Source organism: Pteropus medius, unplaced genomic scaffold (genome assembly GCF_902729225.1).
Source record: "Pteropus medius unplaced genomic scaffold, Ma_sr-lr_union100, whole genome shotgun sequence".
Classification (NCBI taxonomy): domain Eukaryota; kingdom Metazoa; phylum Chordata; class Mammalia; order Chiroptera; family Pteropodidae; genus Pteropus; species Pteropus medius.
Window position 1 is genome coordinate 145,339 of NW_024351647.1, and position 23,231 is coordinate 168,569.

General features: G+C 36.0%; 1 protein-coding gene across 2 annotated transcripts in view; it reads right to left on the reverse strand.

Moving 5' to 3' along the window:
* Window positions 1–23,231, reverse strand: part of RTF1 (RTF1 homolog, Paf1/RNA polymerase II complex component) — a 41,572-nt gene that overhangs the window by 13,917 nt on the left and 4,424 nt on the right. Inside the window, exons 1-5 of one of the 2 annotated variants that reach the window (XM_039843830.1) lie at window positions 17,208–17,318; window positions 15,878–16,143; window positions 7,369–7,516; window positions 5,516–5,720; window positions 114–228 (exon numbers count right to left, since the gene is read on the reverse strand). In XM_039843830.1, the coding sequence (XP_039699764.1) occupies window positions 114–228; window positions 5,516–5,720; window positions 7,369–7,516; window positions 15,878–15,880 (471 nt within the window). In that variant the 5' untranslated portion in view covers window positions 15,881–16,143; window positions 17,208–17,318. Of the gene's footprint in view, window positions 1–113; window positions 229–5,515; window positions 5,721–7,368; window positions 7,517–15,877; window positions 16,144–17,207; window positions 17,319–23,231 lie in introns of those variants that run through there. The other variant, XM_039843829.1, reaches the window with a different exon arrangement.

Here is a 23,231-nt window from a genome sequence, read left to right on the forward strand (position 1 = left end):
TGAACTCATCTTTTATATAAATTTATGTGCAAACTCTTCCTCTCCTCTCTCCCTTCTCCCTCTCTCAACAGAGGTTTTACTCTTTGGATAATGAAGACCACTGAGTCTCCTACCTGAGATTCTTGAATCTGTGTCAGCTTTTTCTTTTCCTGCTCTTCTTCTTGCTTTTTCTTTTTTTCTTTCTTTTCTTTCTTTTTGGCTGTTTTTAGTTTTTTCTTGATTTCGAATCTGGTTAAAAGATATTTGTTTAGTTTTTAAGTGGCAATGAAATATCTGTAAAGACTGATTTCTATTAGGAGAAAGCAAGCAGGAGAAAGGAGTTAATAAACATTTTGGCTTCCTGCAAGAAACTCCAATGTATAAGTACCATAAAAATATTAAAAATAAGTATACCAAAAGTACTTAAAAGCATTAACTTGGACTAGCCTTAAAATGAGAGAAAATATTCAGGATACTACTGTAATCCTATTGGTAACACACAGCTCTTCCTCAACCTTCACACAGTAGAAGAAAATAGTTGATTTAAAAATCAACTCCACTGGTGTTCATTTAGAAATAGAATGAAGCCACGGAGAGCCACTGTCACATTTTTAAGGCGGTCAAGACAAAGGTTGTATTTGAATCAGACTGTTTTCTACCTTTCTTCATTGTGAAACATGCCCCCTCCCAGCAAACTTGTGGATAAATATGCTATTCTCTTAAACAAATGGAATCTAGGCTCCCTCTCTATAATAAAAATCAGGATTTTATGAAATAAAACTATTTTTATGTGAATTTAAGGAATTTATGGATAGGATAAAGGAATATAATAAACATTAAACTCTAACCATAACATTCTAAAAATAACCTCAAGAGCCAAATTTTTTACTTAGTTCTTAATTTTTTTATGTCCTTTTCATTCATTAAGGTTGTTAATGTACTTTTATAATGTGAGATGGAGTATACTGTTATGAATTTATTCCTTCTTAAAATAATTCAACAACACATTCTTAAATATCCAATGTGTCAAAGAAGAAATCACAAAGGAGATTAGAAAGTAATCTGAGATGACTGAAAATGAATACACAACATATTAAAACTTACATGATGTAGCTAAAGCAGTGCCTAAAGGGAAATGTATAACTGTAAATGCCTATGTTAAAAAAGACATTTCAAATCAATAACTTAACCTCTACCTTAAGACAGGAGAAAAATAAGAGCAAACTAAATGTAAAACAAACAGAAGAATAAGAACAGAAATTAATGAAACACAGAATAGAAAAACAGTCTTGGCTAGACTGACCAAGAAAAAAAGAAAGATGACTCAAATTACAAAAATCAGGTATGAAAAAGGAGACATCAACAGCAATCTTACAGGAATAAAAAAGTTCACAGAAAATACTATAAACAATGGTATGGCAACAAGTTAGGTAACTTAGAAGGAATGGAAAAATCTCTAGAAAGTCACAAAGTACCAAATTTGACTCAAGAAGAAATAGAAAAATATGAATAAACCTATAAGAGATTGAATTAGTAATTTAAAAACTTTCCACAAATAAAAGCTCAGGCCCAGATGGCTTTCTTGGAGAATTCCACCAAATACTTAAAGAATTGATACTAAGTCCTCGCAAACTTCCAGAAAACAAAAGAGAAGGAAACAATCTCAATTCATTCTATGAAGCCAATATTGTTCTGATACCAAAACCAGACAATGACATCACAAGAACAGAAAAGTACAGACCAATATCTCTTACAAATACTGATGTAAAAAGCAACAAAACAGTAGTGAATTGAGTCCAGCAACTTATAAAAAGGTGATACACCATGATACACCATGACGAAGTAGGATTTATCTCAGAAATGCAAGGTCAGTCCAATATAAGAAAATCAGTCATTGTAATATGCCATATTAATGTAATAAAGTACAAAACCCACATGATCACTGCCTCGACACAGAAAAAGCATTTAACAAAATCCAACACTTGTCTTGATAAAAACTCTCAACAAACTAAGCAGAAGGGAACTGCTTCAAACTCAAAGAAAGACATCTATAAAAAAATCCACAGCTAACAATACTTAATGATGAAAGACTGAATGCTTTCCCCCTTAAGATCAGAAACAAGACAAGGATGTATCCTCTCACCATTTCTATTCAACATGGTACTGGAAGAAAAGAAAAATAAAGAAAATAATCCATATCGGAAAGAAAGAAGTAAAATTAATCTCTTTTTGCAGATTACGTGACCTTATATATAGAAAATCTTAAGAAAGCCACTATAAACTATCAAAACTAATAAATGAGCTCAATATGGCTGCAGGGTACAAGACTAACAGAGAAAAATTCATATTACTTCTATATACCTGCAGTGAATGATTTGAAATTAACCAAGAAAACAATTCCATTTACAACAGCACCCAAAAGAATAAAATATTTAAGAATAAAGTCAACAAGTGCTAAACTTTTACAACAAAAAAGTCAAACATTGTTGAAAGAAATTAAAAAAATACCTAGAGAAGTAAAAGACACCATGTTCATGGACTGAAAGACAAGTTTTAAGATGAAAATACTCCCAAATGTGATCTACAGATTCAAGACAATACCTATAAAAAGCCCAGCTACTTTTTTTTATGTAGAAACTGACAATCTGATATCAAAACTCATATGGGAATGCAAAGGTCTCCATAGAAACAAAACAATTTTGAAAAAGAAGTTAGAGGACTCACACTTCCCAATAAAAACTGACTATTAGCTACAATAATCAAAACAGTATGGTACTGGCATGAGAGACATATACATAGATCAAGGGGAGAGAACTGAGAGTCAACAAATAAACCCATATATCTATGGCTAATCGATTTTTGACAACAGTGCCAAGACTGGAGAAAGAATAGTCTCTTCAACAAGTGGTACTGGGACAACTGAATATCTACATGCAAAAGAATAAAGATGGAACCCTACCTTATTCCACTTATAAAAATGACCTCAAAATAGATATCAATGACCTAAATATATGAGCTTACAAGAAAACATAGGGGTAAATCTCCATGACCCTGAATTTGGCAATAGATTCTTAGATCTAATATCAAAAGCTTGTGCAAGAAAAAAAAAATTGTACTTCATCAATATTAAAAAATTGGGTGCATCAAACAACACTATCAAGAGAGTGAAAAATACAACCTACAGAATAGGAGGAAATACTTGCAAATCATGTATCTGATAAGAGTCTAGTAACGAGATTATATAAAGAACTCTTACAACTCAGTAACAAAAAGACAAGTAACCCAGTTAAAAAATGGGCAAAGGACTTGGACATTTCTCCAAAGATATATAAATGGCCAATAAGGACATGAAAATATGCTCAACATCATTAGTCAACAGGAAAATGCAAGTCAAAATCACAATGAGTTATACTTTACATCCATCAGGGATAGCTATTATCAAAAAAAGAGACCAGGTGCTGTAGGCGTAAAAAATAAAAAATAAGGGATTGTAAACTGACAAGGTCCTTGCAATCTGTGAGGTCAACCAAGGGTTGCCTCGTCTAAAAAAATTAAATTAAAAAAAAAAGAGAAAATAAGTGTTGGCAAGGATGTGGAGAAACTGGAACTTTTATACATTGCTGGTGGGAATATAAAATGGAGCAGGGGCTATGGAAACAGTTTGATGGTTTCTCAAAAAGTTAAACATAAATTACTATATGACCCAGCAATTCCACTCATAGGCATACATTCAAAAGAACTGAAAATAGGTACTCAAATATTTGTACATGAATGTTCATATTAGCACTATTCAGCAAATAAGTGAAAACAACTCAAATGTTTATCAACAGATGAATGGATAAACAAAATGTGATATATATACAATGGAATATTATTCAGTCATAAAAAGGAATGAAGCACTAATATATGCTACATGGATAAACTTAAAAAATTGCTAAGTAAAAGAAGCCAGTCACAAAAGACTATATGTATGATTCCATTTAGCTGAAATGTCCAGAAATAGGCAAATCTCTAGAGACAGAAAGTAGATTAGTGGTTGCCTAGGGCTGGGAAGCTTGGGAGGAAATAGAGAAATGAATACCAACGAGTACAAGATTTCTTTCTGGGGTGATGAAAATGTTCTGAAATAAACTGTGGTGATGGTTACTCAACTTTGTGAAAATATAAAAACTATTTAGCTGTACATTTTAAATGGGTGGACTCTATGGTATGTAAAATATATCTCAATCAAATTATTTTAAAAGTTAATAACAGCTTATATTTACATAATGTTCTTATATGTATCATTTCGCTCAAGGCTTACAATCCCCAAGGAGGCAGCTAAGGCAGGAAGAGGGAAAGTGACTAATTTGGATCACCTGGACAGCAAGTCTGACTTAAGGTAGACCGTCTGACTGAAAATGTCAGTGCTCTTTTGGTAACCAAGCTATCTTTTAAGCCACCTGCCTTCACCTTAAAAAAAAAAAAAAGAGGCAGCCTGAAAACAGGTAAAGGATCTAACAACTGAAAATGACATCCCACTACTGGTGCTGCTGGCTATAAAATGGGATGCTAATGGTGTTTACGTAAAAAGATCATTATTATGATTAAATAAGATCTATATAAGACCTTTATTAAGTGGAAAAAATGGAGGCAATTTCTGAGTTACTCTACTGTACTGCCTTGCAGCTGAACGAATGAGCTATGAAAAAAAATCTCAATTTTCTGTGAATGGCTCCGAACTTGTCTTAATTATTATCACTGTAAACGTTCTTCCAGTCACCAAAAAAGGTCACTGAATCAGTCGACTGTTTCACATAAGGTGAAAATTATAAAAATCAAGCCTAAGATAAGCCACCCATTACTCTTGAGCTACTCTGTGATTTAATCATGGGAGGCCTACTGGCCTTATATAATAAGAACCTCCTGTTATGCTCTCCACAGTTCAAGAACACACATTTTAGAAGTCATCCCTAACCATCTGGCAACTCTGACACAGTTTCTTAAGTCCTGTTTGTTCCAATACAGGTAACCTTAGAAGCATTCACACTGCAAACAAATGTCTATTACTTGCTTCTGACTAAAAGCCAAACATTCTTTTCTAGGATAACTCACCATACTTAGTATGGTCTCCAGAAGGGACAAACAGGCTCCCAGATGAAATGGAACTAACTGCTGCCAAAGAAATGCTTCTATTTTTCTTTTACGATAACAGGTAGGTAGGGGAAGGAGCCTAGTTCTGAGGACTATTTTATTTCCTGAAACAAAAGCTAAGTTTATTTTTACCTTGAAATTATGTTAGGAGATAAGGAAGAACTTTTGCCATTTATATATGGCAAAAGAATTCAGAATACTGAAGCAGCTTCCGAATATCAAAAAAGCAATATAACATTTGAGTTTTTTCTTTAAAAATACAAAAACCATGCTGGAACGATAGTGAGATACCTAATTCGTAAATAGTGATGAGAAATTCCAAGTCTTAAATCCTGTGGAGATAGCACTCCAAATGTGAACTTTTGAAAATTATTTTATTACCATTAAGGAACTACGATCTTACCTTCTTTTCAACACCTCCCTCTTCTCTATGCGGTTGAACAGTTCTTGCTCTCTCTCCTTCTCTGTCATCTGTTCTAGGCGAGCCCTGTCTTCTTCATCTCCCATGAGGTCTTCTCCATAGCCATCATGGAACTCTTCATCTTCCGAGGAAGAGTCTGAATCTGAACTGGAGGAGGAGGTATTGCTGTCAGAATCTGACACTTCGCCTGCAACAAAGGCCAAACACAAAATTAGGCTCTGCTAGTGGAGACTGGAGACGGAGGCCACAGGTGACGCCTGAGCATTGATAATCATTACTCCTTGGCGCTCCTAAGTAAAGCGGCATATAGCTCTCTCAGCTCCCTTAGGAATAGTCCTTGGTCTGCCTTTGGCAAATGCAAACACAGGCTAGGCAAAATTAGGGTGCACTAAAAAAAAACAGCATGTTTTTAATTTAACTTTTTTATTTTGAAAAAAATTGCAGATCTAAAGAAAAATGCTGAAAGAGCTGACTTCCATACACCTTTCACTTAAGTTCACCCACTGTTAACGCTGCCAATTTACTTTCTGTCTACATATATAAAATAATGTATATATTTTTATTATTTATTTTGCGGAACTGAGAGTAAGTTGCAGAGATTGTGACCCTTCACCCCTAATAACTTCTCCTAAAAATGACAGTTCATTACATAACCAATTATACAATTAACAAATTCAGGAAGTTTAACACTGATGTAATGCCATTACTGACATAGTCTATATTCAAATCTTACCAATCGATCTAACACAGTCCTTTATAGCCACTTTCCAGCCAAAGAAGGGCCCAATCTAGGAATATACATTGCATTTGGTTACTATGTCTACTACCCTGTAATCTTCCGCCCCGCCCCGTAATCTTTAAGTTTTGTCTTTCATGCCACTGGATTTGTGAAGAGTATAAGCTCCAAAATTATCTAATAGAACTTTGTGAGGTGATGATAAAAATATTCTCTATCTGAACAGTAGCTGCTACATGCGGCTACTGAGCGACTGAAGTGTGGCTAGTGCAACTGACTGAGACACTCAATTTTTAATTTTAATTAATTCAAATTTAAACAGCCACAGTATCAAATGTCCTCAATTCGGGTTGGTTGGTTTCATCAAGTATTCAGGTTATGAATTTCTGGAAAGAATACTACCTAAGTTATTATGTCCTTTTCAAAGTATTATATCAGGAAGCACCTGACATCTGTTTGTTCTATTACTAGAGATAGTAATTTGGATTTTTTTTTTTGTTAAGACAGTATCCTCCAGATTTTTCCTTTGTAAAGGCACTTTTTTTCTCCTTTGTAGATAGTAAGTAAGTTGGGGAACATCTTGTTCCCCAACAAATTCTAATCCAATGGTTTTAACATACGTTGATAATTATTAAGTAAAACAATTATTACTACGATGGTTGAAAAATGGTGATTTTTCTATCTTTTCTTCTACATATATCAATTGGTATTTTAAAAAAAATCAATGTTTTGATGTGTCATTAAACTGTTTAGTGAGTTCATAATAAGAACATTTTTTACTAACTTTTGTATCTGGTTCAAGAATTTTCCTCTTCAGTCAGACCATGCACAACGAAGAAAAAGGGAAGGAAAGGTACTCAGGGTAAAGTGAGTTGAGAATCTAATGTAGGCACTCAACATGAGTTTCCTGGATGGGTTTCAGGGGCCTCACTAATCCTTTGGAATTGCATAGATCTTTCTTGCTTCATTCAGACTCTCGAAGGCCCAGTGAAAAGGTTATGGACTGCTGTAATGCAGGCACCTTTCCCTTCCATATATGATCTTGCATCTTCAACTGACAAGAGTAGTTCTCTCCCAGGGTTTGGGCTGCTTGGCTCACCTTCCTCAGGGGCTGAGCTCTCAGCTGAACTGTCTTTGTCCGAACTGCCTGAGGAAGCAGTTTTATTGGCTTGTTTCTTCATGGCTCCTTTTTTCTCTATTTTTCTGGCCTTTCCTTTCTTCTTATTTTTATTGCTCCCAAATGTCCACTACAAGGAGAACAGAAAAAGAAAAACTGAAACAGGGACTTTATTAGGAGAAGCTGGAAGATTCAAGAGTCTTTGATGTTAATCAAAATGATTATAAGAGTCTCTATATTGCTTTGTATCCAAAACAAATACACTTTATATGAAGAAAGATGGATTTTTGACACCTCGGTTAAAACTTCATAACTTCTGGTTTGTAATTTCTTAGAGATAGTAGATAATAGATATAATAAACAAAATTTAATTAATGTACTTTTTTCACAACAGAAAAACAAAGACATCAGCTTTACGGCAAGTCAACTGAATTAACTAAAACTCAGTTGTTACCGAAAACAGCTTCCAATGTTTCATATTGCAGAGAGAGCAGTAATTGCTAGGGGTTGGCATGTCTGGGTTTCAGCACACACAGAACGGTTTAGTTCTTGAATGGGTCCCAGGGAGGCAGGGAATAAAGTTAGCAAGAGAAAACTGCAAAAATCACAGGCAGAAGGGATGAGGGCCACTTTGATACGGATCTTAGCACTGGTATGAACTCCAAGGAGGAAGAAAGTAAAGTAGGCCAAAATAAAAAATCATCCTCATCAAGCATTTTAATTGTAAGGCTGAAAGACGATGCAACTGTTTTAAAAATTCACAGAGACTATTTTGTTACATTAAACCATACCTCCTTTGATATTTTACCTTGTCTATTTAGGAGAATGACTTTGGTGAAAAATACTTTGAGAATTTCATGTATTATAAAGAACAATCATCTTTTCAGCACCACAGATTGAATTATAATCTAGTTTCAACATAAAATTTCTATATCTAATATTTAATAAAAGCACAAAGTCTTTCCTCCTTCTACAATGTGATCACAAATTAACCTCCTACCTCACGATGGCTAAGATCAGAAGTAAATTTATTTAGATTTCTTTTGGGGGGGTGGATAGAGGGGTAGTTCTGATGTGGTTTCCATCTTAGAATGTTCCATATGAGTTATTCGTAAGACTATAATCTGCTAGTTTACCTTGACAAAATATCGTGAAAGGGTGTTATTTTAATCTTCCAATTTTCCATTTTAATTTACTCTTAGTTAATTTAATTGCCACTTTATTTCTGTACTCAAGAGCTAGAAAGAAAGGACAAGTGAAAATAAAACAACCACATGTTCTAGATGACGTATTAAGTGAATGAATGGTGACTTCCCTTTGTAAGTGAATTTACTTCTCAAACTTTAACATTTCAATGTGTAGATCATCATTTGGGAAAAAATCCTAGTGCTTCTCTTCTAAAGCCTAGTTCTCAACCGTATGAACTTTTAATCATTCAAAGAAGATAATTTTAGGTCAGTTTGAAAGAATCTAAGAGGCTAAAGTGTTCAACTTCTGTTAACTGAGCTAAAATCAACTTCTGATGTGATGCTGACAACACAGATATTACTAGAGGCAATAATGTATATAAAATACCTTTGCATCAGCTTTGGTTACAAGAAATAGCACAACCACAAACATATTAAGAGAGTAAATATTTACTGGTTGGTTATGAAAATGGGCATCACCCACCTCTTCCAAACAAGGTGTCTTGGCCCTTTGTACTTCTATCCAATGGGAATATGAAGAGGCCGAGAATGTAAAGGTTGAGTTATCAGGGACACATGTGTGCTAGAGTGGTTAGGTCTATTTTGCCTACAGATTTGGGTTTCTCATGTGCAATAGAGCCAAATTCTGGACTCCCTAGGTAAAAAAAAGTATTTATGAGAGCAAAAAAAGACCCAAATGTGACAGTACACAGGTGAATCCAATTCAGGAGGTGCTAAGGGGCTACCTGGCTTCCTTATCCTTCTACCTTCTATCTATTGCAATCTGCCACTGCCCAAGCTTAGCAACTGTCACTCATTTATAGTCTAGAATGTTTATCTCTTGGGGCAGAGGGAGAAAAGAGTAAAAATAGGAAAAAATAAAATATTCCATTTAAAAAGGGCTTTCCTGGCTAAATTTGAATGTGGGAAGGAAACCTTGTTTTTTCCTTCCAATGATTTTCAAAAGAAATGAGACATTGAAGCTGCCTCACTTCCTAAGAGGCTGACTCAGTAGGGTCTATCATGCCAACAGCAAACAATCAATCTCACTGTATGTGACTGGATTTTAGGGGAATTATAACAACGTAGGTAACTTTATTCTAAAAAATAAAATTTCTTGTGAATACACCTTTTTGTACTGAGATGCTGGATTAAGCTATATATGTGTACTTACTTCCTAAAAAATTCTTATTTTTGAGAAACCTTTAAAATCTAACTTTAAAAACAATATATGTTCATTACATGAAACTTTAAAATAATAGAAAAGTACTTTTAAAGTTAAAAAAAAAAAATCACCTGTATTTCCATCATCCAAAGATAAACAGTCACTTAAAATTTGGGAGCCAGTCTCATTATTATTCCCATTTAATATAGAGGAAGAGACTCAAATGGGTCCCAATAATCTCCCAGACTTTTTTTTCTGGAGAATAGATCACATTTGTTATATTTTATATTTACTCCTATAAATCAGAGGTTCCTGAATGTTTGTTCTAAGCACATATTTTAAATATTTGCTTAGTACTTCTCCCAAGATCACGGAATCTAATAAACTGTAAAGGAGATGCTCAAGGCTTATGGCAAGTATATCGATATAGAAATGTCTTAATCCAGCCATTATCCCAGAGATTGTTCACTTATCCCTGCAAATACCTTATTCTGTTGATTCTGAGACAGAGAGAAAATGAATTCTTCTTTCACTGCCAGAGTGTGGCAGTAAATGGAGTCTAAAGAGTAAAGGACAGGATTCAAGGGATGCTCTTACGCTTTCCCCACTCAGCGGAGAGGTGAGGAAATGACCTGGCATTTCTTAATTTGTTTTGGGAGCTACGGCTCTACTGAAAAGCAAGATTTGCTGTGACGTTAAAAGTGCCCTAAAATGCACCACACAGAAGGCAAGAATGGAAAAAATCAGTGCCTGCAGATTTGCATCTGAGTATAAAGGCCAGAGCCACCATCCAGTGAGAGCTTCACAAAAACAGGGAAAGTGAAAGGATCCATGGTCAGTCAGGACTCTCACACACAACGACATCCTGCTTTCCTAAGCATTCTACATGCATGTAGGCCCACAAATAACAAGGGAAATATTATGGATACATGCAGTGAAGAAAATCTATAATGAAGACTGGAAGGTTTTTTCCTTAATAAATTAAAAGATTAGTAGTTTGACTCTCACTGATGTAACAGATACTCTAATGGGCAACAATTATCTAATAATTAAAGGAGGGTTAGTACTACACAACCCTGTGCCACCCTGAGTATGTGTGGCGTGTTATAAGCAAGTCCCTACTCTGGGAAGCAGCTGACCTTCCTTCCTGGCACTCAGCTAGCCGAAAGACAAGAAGGAACATGGAGAGGGAAGTGGTTGCTTTGGACTTGGCTAGCTATGAGATGCTGAGTACTTTGAGCATCCTGGAGGCAGAAAAGCAAAGATAAACAAAGAGAGGTTATCTCTAATGAACAAAGAAGATCATAGTAGAGGTTTTAGGACCCAGAGCAGAAACCATTATAGCCCAGTTACTCCAAAATGAATTTACAAGTGAAACAAAATACTTTGAGGTAAGTAGCGTTTAAGAATAGCTGGACTAGTGATAAACTATACTAGAATTATGGGTTAAAAGAATTGGAATACAGCCCAAGCACTTAATCTGAGATTGTTTCTTTATCTGTAAAGTAGGAATAATACTGTTTTGACCACCTATCAGGGTAGTGTGAAACTCAAAGCAAAGAATAAAAGAAGTTTAGAGTACATCAAAAACCACGAAGTTCTATATAAATGTAGGGTACTATTTTATGATGGGAAAAGAAACTCAGAACTTCTGTGAGCCTCTTTTTTCTTATCTGTCTAGATAATCTCTATGATCCCTTCGACTTTTAAAGCTGTAAGATTCTATATGATCTGAGGGTTAAACTAAGTCTAAGAAAGTGTTAAAGGGGTTCTATAGTTATTATTCTAGATTTTGATAGTGGTCAGCAAAAAGGTACATGTGGGAAGGGCATGGTTCCTGATTTAGGTGTGTTTTCTTTCTGAAAGTAGAAAAGGGTCAGTGGAGCTGAAGAGTAAATATAATTAACGTCAGCCTAAAGAACATGAAGAAGAGCTTAGCTTTCTTTCCTACTGTGTAATTAGTCAGACAAAATACAAAAGACACTATTTTATAATCAGGCAATCACATATGTTTAACTAGAAAACAGAGAATCCCTACACTCAATCTCAAAAACTTACATTCGGGTTATGGAGATAAAAACAAAAGGAAAACTGATGAAATACAAACAGAAGTAAAATAGGAGCAGTACTCCATTCCACTGTTTGGTAAGAAGTGTTAGAGTTTTCTGTAAACAAGTTTGAGCTCTATGAAAACCACTTTATTTTCCCAAATTCTTGTGATGTGATTTTAATGGTGTCTAGATAAATGAGGTGCTACTATATGATTATCTACATAGCCAAGAACTGAGAAGTATATTAAATAAGGCTTGTAAGCAATCCAAAGAGCTGTCGTTAAGTTCAAGTACTAAAGCAGAGTATTCCAACCTAAACTCTACAGGGTCCCCTGGTTTCCTGACCCCAGAGCAGATCAGATGCAGGAAGTTGGAAGAAGAGCAGATTACCAAGACGAGAACAATGGCCACTTCTTACCTACAGTAACGGAGGAGAAAGAAAAGGTGTAAAAAAGCAGTACCACAAAGCTTGACATTTTGGAAGTCATTATTTCACATTACAAGAAATGCCCTTCATAATTATGACTAAATCAACAACCATATATAATAAAATATCTATCAAAATCTTAAAAAAAATATAGTGGGCTTTATATTTTAAACTTTCAAGAATTTAGGTTCACTATTGGGATATTGCATCTGTGTGGAACATCTTGTTCCAGAGGTACCATGTGTGTGAAAACTTTACTAAATCAATATATACACAGGAAAATACTAGCTTAGTGGTAAAGATCTTTATCGGAAGCATGTACTAATTATGTATTATCTATACAGTAAAGCAATAACTAAATGCTCTTGGATATCTAGGCTGAATTCCTGGAAAAGCTGTTACTAAATGAATTTATAAGTTGTACCTTTTTCAAAAAGTTCTATTAATAAAAATATTGGAGCCAGCAAGAGACAACAGAGTGGGAATTAGGAGTGTAACTAGATCAAAGTGGGAGAGCCCGAAAGATCAGATGGGATAAGAGAATAAGAGAAGGAAGAAGTTTCAGAAGTAGAAAAAAATGGAATAGGGGAAAAGCAAGAAGAGACCAGGGTTTTGAAGAGGCAAGTGGGGGCATAAATGTAACCAGGAAGGCTGACAAAAGTCTTGGGGAAGAAAAAACAGGTATGACAAGTGCTGAACTACAGGAGTTGGGCCAAATGCTTGTATTTCTCAAAAATGTTGAAAACAAGATTATAAGTGAAGCTTTAAAAAATAATAATTCTCGTTTAGGCAGAGGGTATTAGAACATAACTCAGTTGTTTCCTAAGTCTAATGCAGTCTAATTCGATTTTGAACAACAACAAAAACAGGGTTTTCTTGGTATCCAATGTGATTTTTACTGGTAACAAGTGAAAATCTAAACTTTCTTCTTATTTAGGTGCAGCTATCTGTTTTTATAGGATCCACCATGTTACAAAAAAGAAAAAGAAAAAAAAAAAAGACTGAACTATTTGATTTAGGACCCCATTATTCCTAACAAATGGACTATTTGGTTTGGCCATTTTTTTAAAAATCACATCTTGCGAGTAAGCGGCTACTAGCGCTCCTTTTCCTAACCTTATTTTTGTCCCCTGCCACTCTTATTTGTACCTGTGGTGGTGTTTCTCCAAACAAATGCTTTCAGGGAGTGACAGCACCAAAGTGCCACAGCATAGCATTATGACCTACCACTGAGGTGTGCTTTCCAATTTCCCAGAGTTGGTCAATGTAAACCTTATAGAAAGAGTCCTGTTTCTTATTTTTACATGTGCCCCAAGATATCATTGAGAATAATGCATTTACCAAAAATAATACATAAATATATTCTTTTTCATTAATCTTAGGGTTTTTTCCTCCTGCAAAGATATTATACATGAAGCATCTACTACTCCCTTCCTAATGGAACCTTAATGTCCAATGCACCCACTTTTCCTGAATAGGAAACTTTCCTAACTTCTCTCCATTCTACTCCCAACCTTCTCAATTAATTAGCTAGGTATCTTCTTGCTCTAAAATCACTGCATGTCTCTCCTTATAACAAAACACCCATTAATCTTCTCAGTTGTTCTTGGCCAGTTTTCTGTCTTAGCAAATCTGAGGGGACTAACATATATATTTATATTTTTTACCTGTATTCATTGCTCACTAATGACAATAAACAATAAAAGAGGCAGGAGAGGAGAAGGGTTGGGAGGTGTATTTGAAAAAACTTCAGAGTAGCTTCTGGTACAAGTAGGCTCCATCTGGCTGAGAATTGCTGCTTTAGCAACCAAATTTCTAATAGGCTAGTTTGTAAATAATAAAGATCTAAAAGCCATAGAGAAATTAGAAGACACAGCAAATTACCTCAGTTGGGTTTGTTACCTACAGAGACGTGTGAATATCATTATGAGAGCGAGAAAAAAGCAAAAGTCCCTGTCTCGAACTTTATATTCTAAAGATTTCTCAGAAGTCTCCTACTTTCACCAAAATATCTCTATAGCAGCCATAAATCTGGGTTCACAGTAATACCACTGAGTTCTCTAGTGGTTGGCAAGATTTTTAAAAAAAGATTTTAATTTTTTTGGATGATTTGCTTAATTGTCCAAAGTAATGAAATATTCACTCTCAGCTAGTAGTGCAGGCTAAAGAGTGATAATGCAGACTGAAGAACGGGCGCCTTTCAGAATGGCCATGATAGTGAGGCTGCTATTCCCAGTGAGGTTGGAGGAAATGAGTCTGGAGTAGAGAAGCAAGGAGCTTGTGGGCCTGGGGGGCTGGGACCTGGAGACAGCAGCAGGAGTTAGAACCTTGTGTGGGGAAAGTTACTTAAAGTCTCGTTCCCCATTGGGCAGAGTGCAGCTTGCCTGTCAGCTTTCCCTCCAATAAGTGCATAAGCAGTTATTGTGTATCTATGCACATCTAAACATAGAAAGGCACAGTAAAAATACAGTATATTCTAAGGTGAGAACTTTTGGTTAAATAGCTGCAAGTTACAAAGGGAACCCTAAGCTGTAAAAGTTTTTATGAACTCTGGATGTACTCTAGCATGTTTTGGGCTCCTCTAATGCTGCAGAGACGACACACATTCTGTACTCCTGGTAGAAGCAGATAAAAAGGATGAAGGGAATCCCTACAGTAACTGCATAATTGGGACTGTGATTTAACAACAGAAATATGGAGAACGAAATACTTCATAAGATAGTTACTTCTTATAACTTAATTGCAAAGACTATAAACATGTTACAGGGTATTCCAGACACAACACAGATTCAAACTTAATAGAATATTACTAGGCAGAGGGAGGGAACCCACAGCAGCTAACTTCTGAAACTTGAAAATTAAAGCAGCTGATATAGGAATAGTGGGAAAGGGACATTATTTCAAGGTTTTCCTGTCTATACATTTAAAAAAAGAAAATGGAGAAACAAAACAAATAAGCAAATTACTTCATAGAGCCCACTGCTTTTCTAACACACTGGGTTATTATCAATTTGAGAGAAATTAAGGCTTCTCCATTAAAAATAAACAACAAAAAATAAAACTCACATATTCACTATCTCTTGCTGTGGAAAGCAATTTTAGGTTTATTAAATTATTTAAGATTAAAAGAACATCACTACAGTCAATTAGAATGCAATCATTCCTAATTTGCATATACAGGGCACTAGTAATTACTTTTCTAAATGTTAATTAAATTTCATTATAATAAAAAACATTTTTTTACTTTAGTAGAACTGTAAAACAAAATAAGCACATTGTTAAAAATACTTTCTTAAGACTATAAGGTAACATTAAATGGAAAGGTGATACCTGGCCTCTCTCCAGGAAATTATAGTCATGTAACAATGGGGATATATTCTGAGAAATGCATCATTAGGTAATTTTGTCATTGTGCAAACAGCATAGAGTACACTTACACAAACCTAAGTGGTACAGCCTACTATATACACCTAGGGTATACGGTGTAGCCTATGGCTCCTCGGCTACAAACCTATATGACATGTTACTGTACTGAATATTGTAGGCAAGTGTTAACACAGTGGTAAATACTTGTGTATCTATGCACATCTAAACATAGAAAGGCACAGTAAAAATACAGTATAAAAGATCAAAAAATGGTATATCAGTATAGGGTACTTACCATGAATGCAGCTTGCAGGACCGGAAGTTGCTCTGGGTGAGTCAGTGAGTGAGTGGGAAGTGAATGTGAGGGCCTAGGTCATTATTGTACACCACTGCAGACTTTATAAACACTGTCCCACAAGCCTTCCCCGTTTCGTTCCGACATGGTCAGAAACAGAACATCAAAGCTGTCAATGCTGCTCCATGAACAGGGATGTGCGCTGGATTGATTGGAAATACCAAGCAGGAACTGGCTGGGTAAGGCGTAGACCACCATAATAGTGACTGTCAGGAGGGAGTGAAAGGTGGCCTGAGGATCAGTAGGAATGAGAAATCAAGATGGAAAGAAAGGAACATAGGGGATTGTCATGGTAACGTGGTTTTGGCTACTGAATTTTGGAGCAGCGGTCAGATTAAGGAACTTTACGGTAATCATAAAAAAAAAAAGAGGGTTTTTAACATGGAGAGGGAGAACTGAGGACTCGATATTTGACTTCGGAAATTTATTTTTGGTTCCACTGACCCTTTCGGGCATAAATGGCTCTCTCTGGCATTGAACTAATGGAAGAAATAAAACTTACCTATGCTATACATCAGTACAGCCTGAAAATAATTCTAAAGTACAGGAACAGGCTAGCTCTACACTACCACAAAAAGTTTGTACTGAAGTGGCAGTGGCACTTAATACTTTTTAAGGTAGTTCCTGTGGACCTGTATCCTTATAAAGGTCTTACATGCTCACCAAAGCATTTATAGCAATGTACTCTGAAGACCATCAAGCTTGGGGCCTATAGCACCCTATGAATATGTAGTGCTGTGGGGACAGGCTCCTCCGTGCTGAAACATGTCAGTAGCTGACCGACTGACATCTGTGCACTCGAATTTGAGGTGCTGTGAGTGAGAAGGAATCTGTTGCTCCCGTCAGAGAAAAAAAAAATCCTCCTAAACCACATACCCTTCCATTGCTCACAGGAAAGCTTCTCGTCTTGCTAAAGTATTTCCCACTAAAATATAGCATTCTCAATAGAATTTGTTTTCTAACATGAAAATGGGTTTAAAAAAGATGAGGAAAAAAAAAAAATAAAGATGATGACTAACAAGTTGTGCCCCTTCTTCTGTTGCACGGCTGAAAACAAGACTAAAAAATGTCCACGAATGCCCTTCAGAGACACTCACTAAGTAACCAGCAGTACAAGGAACATGACAATTCAAGAGTTTTCCTTTCCTAAGAAGTTCTTGTAGACCTTAGGCTGTAGGTCTCAGTTTAAGGAAAAGAGGCCATCAGGAGTCACCAACACACGGACCCTCAAATACCTGTCACTCCCATAGGTCTAGCCATCCATACCTACCTCATCATCACTGTCGGATGTCTCAGAGTCTGAGGAGGCTGCAGGCTGACTCACAGGCGGCTCCTTCTCCTCAGAGTCACTGCGCTTCCGCTTTGCCAGGGACAAGAGCTCCTAATAGGGCAGAAGTAGTCACATGAGTTTTGTTCAACAGAGAAGAAATATTCAAGAATAAAAAAATACCCATCCTCCCTAGATCTCTTCTACCTCTTTGTGTTTTCAATTGAAGAACATCATCATGGGAACTTTTAGCACATAAACAGACCAACTGCCAGTATTCCTAAGTGCTAAAAGAAGTGTGTCTTCAAAATCTGTTCTCTCCCTCTTAATGGCAAATATATGTCTGAAATGGAAGAGTGACTATAAAATTGAACTGGAGGCTACTTTCAAATTGTCACCATTTCCTCTGTAAGCCACAGAAGTACTGATTCTCAGGAATTACTGTAAGAATGTTTACAAAGGTAATTTGCTCACTGTTCTTACTGGTATAGCTAACCAATACTTTGAGCATCCTCTTTCCATAATTCATAGTAAAACTGGAATTATTCCAATCTGTCAGTCTGGAATAAAGTGACAAACCAAAGTCATTTTTTATTTTGAATGTTTAAACCAGGAAAAAAAAAATAGTATATTTATGGTGGTAATCTCCAGGGTCTGACAACAAGCAGTAAATGGGCTGGCTACCACACTGGAATCCTAATTTGACAACCCTGATGTTTCCATTCACCACTTCTGCCTCATCCTGGTGATTTAAAAGAGACTAGAGGAAGAGGGATGTGCTATTAAATAAGTAATGGTTACAACCAGAATTCGCTCTCTCATAGGGTTCCCTTCTCCCGTTACTTCTCCCCAACTCAGCCCAGTCACTTACAAATGCAACAGAAGGATACTTGCTCTGGTTCTTGCTCTCCCTTAATATCAATGCCAGTCCACAATTATATTTTACTTACTGGATGCCAGATACTTTTCTAAGCATCTAACATTTAACCTTCACAATAACCTTAAAGGTAGGTATCACTACCATTCCCATTTAAAGATAAACTAAAGAGCAGGAGAGGTTAAGTAACTTACCCAAAGTAACACAGCTAGTACATGATAGAGCCAAGATTCAAACCAGGGCATCTAGAATCCTAGCTCTTAATTCAGTCATGGTTTACAAGTCTAAAATATTTCCCCCTCTGCCAAAACAAAACAAAACAAAACAAAAACAAACAAACAAAAAACCCAACAACAAAAAAACAACTAATAAATACTAGCAGTATTATTCCTTGATGATAATGGTGCTATATAATTATAAGTCAAGCGCTAAAATAGATTTTAAAATAATAGACTGCTACAAAGTATTTGTTTTCTTCTTCTAGTCTCTTTCTATTTTAAGAGTATACCTTCCTTGGCCAGAATGAGAATATGACCTTCTCAGATTAACAGCTGACATGCTCTCTTTCATAAGCAGTCATGAAATGTTACTCATTAGAGAGAGTTAGCACATCAACTTCCTGAAAAGGCTGAAGATCATAAGAACACTCTACTTTTTCATACCAAAATGGTAACTCCTATTGATCAAATGCAAATTAAAGCAATATCTGTGTTTATGGTCTTGTAAAAACTTGAAGTATAATTGACATACAGTACATTTTATCCTTTCTTATATACACTTCTATGAATTCGATAAATATATAGTTTAACTACTCCCACAATCAAGATATATGGACAGTTCCATCAACACTCCAAATATTGCTGTAATTTGCATTTGGTCAATAGGTTACCGTCTGGGGATGAAAAAGTAGAATGTTCTTATGATCTTTAGCCTTTTCAGGAAGTTGGTGCTTTTCATACTCCTCTCCCCATCCCCTGCAACCATAGACCTATTGTTTGTCCCTATAGATCTACCTATCATTGAATAAATAAAATCATACAGTATGTAGTCTTTTGAGTCTGGCTCCTTTACTTAGCATAATGCATTTGAGATTCATTCATGTTGCAGCACGTATCAGTAGTTTACTCCTTTCTATCGTTAAGTAGTATTCCATTGAATGGATATATCACACTTTGTTTATCCATTTACCAGTTGAAAAACATTTGGGTTCTTTCTATTTTAGGGCAATTATATGTTCGTGTACAGGTTTTTGTGTAAACATAAGATTTTATTTCACTTGGGCAAATACCTAGGACTGGGATTGCTGGGTTATAATTTGTATACAGCCTTTATAATTATTTTTTTCCATATTACCTTGATGCAAATTTATAAAATTTAGTAAGACTTTGTAGGTAATCTCTTTCCTGACCCTCTGAGGTTCATGAATATGCCAAAATTCCGTTTTGATACTAACTCATTATAACATGGACTTGAATACACTATCAACCAAATCCTTCCCTGAAACATTAACTGTTACATTAAAAGTTACTGTAACTAAAGTGTTAAGATGTTAATACTGCCTTTCTGTTAAAGAAGTTCCACTCTATATTAAAAACCTAACAAAAAGCAAATGCGTCTGATAGGTACAGTCCTTCTTCTTCTATGCTATTAAATGTTATATTAACAATAGTATGGACACAGCAAAGACCTCTTAATAGTGTGAAAGATACCCTTTCTAGAAGTTGAGAATTGTACAGGAAGTTACTGGCGGACCTCATGGCAAGACTACTCTTTATAGTTAAATCCTTTATATTTTATTGAGGACTTGTAGGTATAGCTGAACAGACCCAATGTGCAACATAAAGGTCTTTCCAACACTGCACACAGAAAGAGACCATCAGATTCACTACATTTAGGGGTTGATTTACCCAATGCCTGTGCTCAAAAAAAGCCAATCTTAAGTTGATTCATACACAGAGGGTAGATCCATCTACAGCTCTCTCCTACCAGCCTGCTACACTGTGCCCTACTGGTTGAGATAATGTTTCTGTGTGTCCAGTAGTTCTCCCTCAACATCATCCCTCTATTTCATCTCATCCAGTTTTCATTTATCTCAGAATTCCTCTAGGGGAACAGCAGTGTAGAGTACCAGCATGGTATATCAAATTTAAGCTGAATTAAAGATCTGCTCAAAGTAATGCCAATGCCCAACATCTAGAGGTATGGCTGTACAGGATGCTGTATCTGGCTTCTAGAGCAGTTTCATTAACAGTGCCCAAAAGCCATATTTAACATAAAACTAGGCTGCCAAAACTGAGACCCTATAATAAATCAAGTTTAATTGCACCGAGGTAATGTTTATTAAAACAGATTATTATGGTTAAGATTAGAAGACTCATAAATCTTTCGATTTAATTCCCCAACCCCATCATTCACAAATAGTGTATTTTCTGTGACATCATGTTAGGATCAATCTGTAATAAAGCAACTTAGCTCCCTCTTACTTAAAAGAAATTAAATCTCATCTCTTTATCAGACCTCCCATGATCACATGTAAGTGGGATACATATTCTGTACCCCAGAAAAAAGAGAATAAAGGCCCGTATGGATACACTCAGAGGTTTTTTATAGCCAATTAGCATACTGAGCTCTTTTTCCACATATTCATTCCACGAATATAACTAATGTAAGTAATTAGTACCACCTAAGGTGACCAAACATCCTGGTGTGCTCAGGACTCTCTTAGTTTTAGGATAATTGTTCACCCTGCTCCTAGTACTTACTATTTACCAAGCCCTGGATAGAAAATCATGAAGACACATAGTCGACCTCATGGAATTTAAAATCAAGAAAGGGAGCCAAACAATAAACAAATAAAGAAATGATTAATTTTATCTAGTGATACTTCTAAAAGGGAAGTGAATCAAGTGAATGGGGAACCTACTTGTGATAGGGTGATCAGGGGAGGCTTCTCTGAGGCAGTGGCATGTAAGCTGAGACTAGAAACTTTGGGGAAGAAAGAAGGGTGCAATTTTCTGGAAAAAGACCTCCAGATGGAATGGCTAAGGCCCTGATGCTGACGATAGCTTAGCTTTAGTTAAATAACTGAAAGAGAACCAATGTGATTGAGGCTTAGCAGGCAAAGGGGAGAATGGAATGAGGTAGGTTAGAGGTAAGAAGAAACCAGATCATTCTGAGGTTTATAAAGCAGGATCAGAAACCTAGTTTTTATCTGAAGGCAGTAGGGAGACATCAAATGGTTTTATTAAGCAGGAGAGTAACCATCCCCCGAGGGTTTTTTAAAGAGCATTCTGACTGACAAAGGAACAGACTAGACAGGCTAGGATGGAAGGAGAGAAGAGTCAGTAGGCATCCACAGTAGTGTCATCCGAGTGGATGGTCACCTGGACAAGGGGAGTAGTTGCATGGACAGAGAGAAGTACTTAAGACATGCTGAGGAGAGAGCAATAATTCACAGAGGTTTAAATTTGAGATTTAATTCCTATTCTTTCATATCAAAACTGTTGGCTGAGGAACTTGATTCTAACAGTGGATACTGGTCAATTTTCAGGAGCAAGGAACGGAACCAATGTGTATAGTATGTTTTCGGGACAGAGAGGTATTTATTTATTTTGTCTGAACAGTTTTGACAAGAATGTACTATTTTTATTAAAAAAAAAAAGAAAAAAGAATGAAAACAATTAACATACACACAAAACCCTTCTACAGCAATAATTCCAAAGTGGCAGTATAACAATCCTTTACATTTCGCATGATTGGCACTAAATGTGGCAAGTTACTCTTTAAAGTTCCAGTAAAATAATTGTAGATAAAACACTGTCATATAAATGCTCACAATTTTACAGAATTGACAAAATAAAATCAGTTTCTAACCCATCCAAAATGAAAGATATATAAAAGTTTTAAGAAATTCTACTACTGCTAACTTGTTTTTACTTAGCTCTCTCCTAATATACTTTCCAACTAATACCCATTTCTACTCCTCAAAGAAAGGATATCATTATTACAGCAGAGGGGCTGGAGCAAGAACCCCAAATTGACAACGTCCTTTATCTCTGTAAGTGATCCTACTCTAACCAGGTTAGAAAACTTGGTAAGTAGCATTTGCCAAGTATCATTTGCTTATTCAAAGAAGATTAAGTGCCTACATTGTGTCAGGCAAGCATTATATAACTACCTAGTTAATGTCTCCACTTGGATATTTCATAGACAACTTTAAACTCTACACATATAATACTGAACTCACAATGTGAGTTAAAGGTGAACTCTTCACCTTTAAACAAGATCTTCCTCCAGGGTTCCCTGTTTCATGCCAGAGCCTCATCCCAACATCCAATCAGTCAGTGAGCCCTCTCAGTTTTATATCCTGAATATTACTTTCTCTTGTCTCTATAACTACCATACCAATCCAAGTCAGACATTCATTTAACAAATATTGACAGGATGTCTGCTGCATGCCAGGCACTGTTCTAGATACAGGGATACTACAGTCAACAAACAGCCTTGCTCTCCTGGAGCTTTCATTCTAGCAGAGCTTATGTTATGCTCTTCTACCTTCTCTCACCTGGACTCTTCTGCCACCTAACTGGTATCCCCTTACCTTTTTCAGCTTAAAATCATTCAATGGTTTCTCATTACCCTCAGAATAAAGTCCAAAGTCCTTAACATTGCCAACATGGCCCTGCCAGTGGATTTAAACATTTTTACCCCAGAATACAAGACCCAGAATACATGACACAGTATACATGTATATACATGAAACACAAGTTTCACAAAACACTAGGTCTGACACACTTGATGTTTTCTATTTGATTCTATTTCATTTCTATTTTTTAATGCTGGTTGTAATCCACTAAATTGAATTTCCCATCCTCGAAAGGTCCAACAGACCACTTCTGCAGCTTCATTTGTACCACTCTTTCTCCAACTAGTTATATTTCAGTCACTGTGCTTCTTTTGGTTTCATAAGGGTGCTAGGTCCTTCCTGTCTCAATGCTTTTGTACATGCTGGTCTCTTAACCATGAACACTAACACTCCCCTGTACTCTCCTTTTCCCTAACACATACTCCATGTCTCAGTTTAAATGTCACTCCCACCAGGCTAGGTTCCCTGGACATACTCTCATAGTATTCTTGCTCTCCCTTCATAC